The sequence below is a fragment of the Sycon ciliatum genome, chromosome 6 (genome assembly GCF_964019385.1).
Source record: "Sycon ciliatum chromosome 6, ocSycCili1.1, whole genome shotgun sequence".
In the NCBI taxonomy this organism is placed as follows: Eukaryota; Metazoa; Porifera; class Calcarea; order Leucosolenida; family Sycettidae; genus Sycon; species Sycon ciliatum.
The window spans coordinates 30,317,744-30,323,284 of record NC_088648.1 but is presented as its reverse complement, the minus strand read 5'-3'; the positions used below and the strand labels follow the sequence as shown (position 1 = coordinate 30,323,284).

The following is a 5,541-nucleotide window of genomic DNA, read 5'->3' as shown; positions in this document are numbered from 1 at the left end:
ATGGAAGACGACAAGCGTCTTCAGAGTTTTGATACGTCAGGCCCAGCTTCCCAGGTGTCCATCCGTTGGCGGAAGTGGGTGAAGTCTTTTGAGTATTATTTAGTGGGCAAGGACATTTCGAACAAGAAGCGCTCAAGAGCATTGCTGTTGCACTTTGCGGGACCACAGGTTCAAGATATTATTGATGACCTACTTGACCCTGACGATGCTCTGCCAGAGGAGCAGAAGACCCCGAATGATAACGAGTACCTGAAATGTAAGCGAATTTTGGACGCGCATTTCGCAGCCCCAGCAAACCCTACCTACGAAAGGCATGTGTTTCACCAGCTGGTTCCGCAAGCAGAAGAGAGTACGGCGCATTTCTGCAGCCGTTTGCGGCAGCAGGCTAGATTATGTTCCTTTGAGAACACTCGCCAGACCAATGAGGCAGTCCGAGACCAAATCGTAGCAACGGTGAGGAATGTTGACTTGAAGAAAAAATTATTGTCTGAGCCGTCGTTGTCAGTCGATCGAGCATTGGAGCTCTGTCGCGTCTGGGAGGATGCACAGTCACAGTCTCAGATGATGACTAGTCGTACTGTTTCTGCTGGAGCTGGAGCATCGGAGTCCGCGAGTGATCATGCTGTCAGTGCAGTTACGTCCAGGAGAGGCCAGCACCAGGGCCAGGCCAGGGGCCAAGGCAGACACCACCCAGCTGCTGGTACACGTGTCAGTTGTTACAGCTGCGGTCGCAAGGGACACAAATCCGGAGATGCTTCATGTCCAGCTAAGGGACAGGCATGCAGGAAGTGTGGCAAGACAGGTCATTTCGCTAAGTGCTGCAAGTCAGGATCAGCGTCGCAGACTGCCGCCCATCATGTGCGCGAAGTCACGGACTACGAGGTGTCTGATAGTTTTCGTGTTGGCCAAGTGTCAGCTGGGAAGCCAACATCGAACATGCTAATCACCACAGTGCAGATCAACGGTACTCCATTGGATTTGGAGGTGGACACCGGATCCATGTACACTTTGGTGCCGCAAGACGTATGGGAGCAACATTGGACACATGTTGCCTTGCGTGAATGTTCTGTGCGACGGAAGACCTACAATGGTTCAGTCCTGCCGATTGTTGGCGAAGCAGATGTTGATGTACGCTACAGCGCGCAGAATGTTCGTGCGCGGGTCATCGTAGTACGTGAAGGCAGCCATCCGCTGCTGGGACGCGACTGGCTATCACAGTTGAGACTTGACTGGCAGAGTATGTTCAACCGGGTGAACGCCACTGCAGCGAGTGAGCCAGCAGCAGAGGATGCGTACCCTGAAGTATTTTGTGATGGTCTGGGCAAAGTGAGTGATCGTGAAGCTGAGATCTACCTGAACGACGGTGCCACTCCCAAGTGCTGCAACCCCAGACCCGTGCCATTTGCTTTGCGTCCTGCTGTCAATAAGGAACTTGACAGGCTGGAGCAAGAAGGCATTATCAAGCCCGTCAAGTCAGCAGAGTGGGCCTCACCTATTGTGATTGTCAGGAAGCAGAATCGGGACATTCGCATGTGCGCGGACTTCAAGGTCACGATCAACCCGCACATCAACTCCAAGCTTCACCCGATCCCAAATCTGAACGACCTGTTGTCGCAGATAGCTGGAGGATCAGTGTTTACGAAGCTGGATCTTAGCCAAGCTTATGCGCAACTACCGCTGTCGGAACGCAGTCAGAAGTATTGCGTCATCACAACACATCGAGGTCTCTACGCATTCCAGCGCCTTCCGTTTGGCGTGTCCAGTGCCCCAGCAATTTGGCAGAAGACAATGGATGAGATTCTGCACGACATTCCTGGTGTCGTCTGCTTCTATGATGATATTCTCATCACTGGGTGCGATGTCGAAGAGCACGACCGGCGACTCAAGTTGGTGCTAGCGTGGCTAGCAGAGCGTGGTGTGCGTCTTCGCAAGCAGAAGTGTACCCGTGTGGATCGTGTACGCTACTTGGGCTACAGCATCAGCCGGAACGGTCTCGAGCCCAATCAGGACAAGGTCGAGGCTATCCTGAAGGCGTCAGCACCGAAGAATGTTCAAGCGTTGCAGTCATTCCTAGGCTGTGTCAACTTCTACAACCGCTTTCTACCCGACATGTCCAGTGTTCTGAAGCCGCTCAACAACTTGCTCCGCAAAGGTGTTCCGTGGAACTGGACAGATGAGTGTGAGAAGTCATTCGCTGAGGTAAAGCGTATGCTCACCAGTGCCCGAAGTGCTAGCTCATTTTGATGTGAATGAGAAAGTGGTCGTTGAGTGCGATGCTTCGCCTTACGGCATTGGCGCGTGTCTCATGCATGAGTATGCTGATGGCAGCCGTAGGCCTGTATGCTATGTTTCCCGTTCGCTTGCTAAGGCAGAGGCTCACTATTCGCAGATAGAGCGTGAAGCTTTAGCCATTGTGTTTGCAGTTAAGCGTTTACACATTTATTTGTTTGGTCGCTCTTTTGTTCTATGCTCTGATCATAAGCCATTGCTGCACATTTTTGGTGAGAAGTATGGTTTATCTGCCACTGCTGTTTCCCGTTTACAGCGTTGGGCTGTCATTCTTAGCGAGTATGATTATGTGTTTGAGCACATTTCTGGTAGTAGCAATGCTGTCGCAGATTGCTTGTCACGCCTGCCTATGGAGCTGACAGCCGCACAAGAGAGTGCAATTGTCAGTGCTGTCAACGAGCATGCCCATGATCCTACTGAGGATTTGCCAATTGATGCTAGTGATGTTGCAGATGCTAGCAAGCAGGACAGTGAGATTGCTCCAGTACTGCAGTACCTACAGTTCGGATGGCCAGCTGAGATCAGCGAGGCTACGCGACCATACTACAAGATTCGTCATGAGCTGACCCTAGAGTCGGGCTGTGTAGTTCGTGGTGGCCGTACCGTCATCCCAGTAGTGTTTCGCCGTTTGCTGCTAAATGAGATGCATTCTGTCCATATTGGCATTGTCAGAATGAAGGCAGTAGCACGCAGCTTTGTTTGGTGTACACCGCCGTACCACCCAGCCGTACCACCCAGCTAGTAACGGACAAGTCGAACGCATTGTCCAGGAGTTGAAGCGTGCTCTGAAGTCCCGTCCTTTGGATGTGTCTGAGAAGACCCAGATGCACCGTTTCTTGTTTATGTATCGTAACACGCCCCATTCATCAACGAATGTGTCCCCAGCTAGTCTGCTCTTCAGGAAATTACCGAGCACCAAGTTGGCACGCTTAAAGCCCTACTTTGCAGCTGCACAGCGTGAACGTCAAGCACGGCCACAGCCAGGTCAAGGTCGTCATTTCGTGGTGGAGGACACTGTACCTGTATTGAACACTCGCAACGGCAGCGGGCCTAAGTGGCTACCTGGCGTTATTGTACAGAAGCTAGGTCCGGTCTCGTAAATTGTTCGCATTGGTCAGCAGGAAAGACATGTCCATGTAGATCATCTCCGTCATCGTTCTACAGCGCCACCTGATGCTGTTCTTCCTCGCAGTGATGTTGGCACACCGGTTTTGATTCAACCCGATAGTGCATTGCAGCCGTCAGTACCAGACACTACCAACGAGTCCGAACCGTCTGCACTTCCCAGTCCGTCTGCAGACCCTGTTGCACCGCGCCGATCAGCCCGTGCACCGAAGTCCCCATCTAGGCTTATTAATGAGATGTGACTGCTTTACTGCTACCTTTACGCTATGGCTGTTATTTGAATATTGATCTTAATTATCTCCGCTTTACTATTGCTTCTCTTAAGGGGGAGGATTGTTATGTTTGTATGTGCGCGTAAGCACGCTAGGCTCTGCGCATGTTTGCTTGCACGCTATGCTCTGCGCATGCGCACTCCAGTTCAGACTTCCTGTGTCTGAGTTTGTTCTTCTTTCTATCTTGTTACTTTGCACGTCCATTATTCTCTTTGTAAATAATCCTAATACATTCCACAACTGTGTGTTCTTGTGAGTGGGAATGTAACACACTTCAACATAGGCGATAAAATGGCTAAAGTGTAAAAAAAACTCGAAAACAAAAGCAGCAAGTTGTAGACAAACACGTTGAGCACATCAAGAAACACTTGTCACACTTTCATGAGGTGTGACACCAAACAACTGCAACGATAACACATTCTCCTTCTGTACACATAGCTTGCTGTGTTAGAAGCTCTGTATATTCGTAAACTAGATCCAGAACTATGTGTACAGAAGGAGAATGTGTTATCGTTGCAGTTGTTTGGTGTCACACCTCGTGAAAGTGTGACAAGTGTTTCTTGATGTGCTCAACGTGTTTGCCTACAACTTGCTGCTTTTGTTTTCAAGTTTTTTTTTTACACTTTAGCCATTTTATCGCCTATGTTGAAGTGTTGACTTGTTCTCTATTTTTCTATATAGTTATGTGTTTTTCAAAATTTCCAACATTCCCTGTACTATCCTGAAGAGAAGGGAAAGAAAACGTTTGATAGAAAGGAAGTGTCTACTGAATTGTGTGGATTTGCGTCGTTGCATGCAAATATTGATTACGAAACTGTTTTTTCCACCGCCTCCAAACTACCGTTTGAATAATAATAATAACAATAACACCGTACTCTATTGTAGTGATTTGGTTCTCCGTAGAGTGGCTTGGTGAAGGACGTCAGGGCATGACAGCAACAGCAAAAAGGCAGTGTTGCTCCACGGCAGGGTAAAGTGATTGGGTTTGACGCTGCGTCCAGCGTCCACCATGACAATCATAGTGTGACCGAGGCCTTATCCACAGCCTCACCCACCCTGGTGGAACACCTTGCTCTGATGATATGGGACAGGACTCACGTGTGGCAGCATACAAGACTGGTGAGGAAACTGATCTCAATGTCATCTTGGTGATCCTGCAGAAATGAAGATACACAAATAAGTACACACACACACACACACACACACACACACACACACACACACACACACACACACACACACACACACACACACACACACACACACACACACACACACACACACACACACACACACACACACACACACACACACACACACACACACACACACACACACACACACACACACACACACACACACACACACACACACACACACACACACACACACACACACACACACACACACACACACACACACACACACACACACACACACACACACACACACACACACACACACACACACACACACACACACACACACACACACACACACACACACACACACACACACACACACACACACACACACACACACACACACACACACACACACACACACACACACACACACACACACACACACACACACACACACACACACACACACACACACACACACACACACACACACACACACACACACACACACACACACACACACACACACACACACACACACACACACACACACACACACACACACACACACACACACACACACACACACACACACACACACACACACACACACACACACAGATGCAGTGTGTGTGTGTGTGTGTGTGTGTGTGCGTGCGTGCGTGCGTGCGTGCGTGTGTGTGTGTGTGTGCATGTGTGTACTTATTTGT

General features: G+C 49.6%; 2 protein-coding genes across 2 annotated transcripts in view; one reads left to right on the top strand and one right to left on the bottom strand.

Annotated features, from left to right (window-relative positions):
- Nucleotides 1-3,031, top strand: LOC135820202 (uncharacterized protein K02A2.6-like). The gene is made up of 2 exons (XM_065333514.1): nt 1-2,199; nt 2,546-3,031. Exons 1-2 carry the CDS (start codon nt 1-3, stop codon nt 3,029-3,031), a joined length of 2,685 nt encoding a protein of 894 aa, XP_065189586.1.
- Nucleotides 3,032-3,226: 195 nt separating this feature from the next.
- The window catches only part of LOC135820201 (uncharacterized), a 34,570-nt gene continuing 32,255 nt past the window's right edge, over nt 3,227-5,541 (bottom strand). The window contains exons 13-14 of the mRNA XM_065333513.1: nt 4,785-4,840; nt 3,227-3,237 (exon numbers count right to left, since the gene is read on the bottom strand). Coding sequence (XP_065189585.1) covers nt 3,227-3,237; nt 4,785-4,840 — 67 coding nt within the window. The remainder of the gene's footprint in view (nt 3,238-4,784; nt 4,841-5,541) is intronic.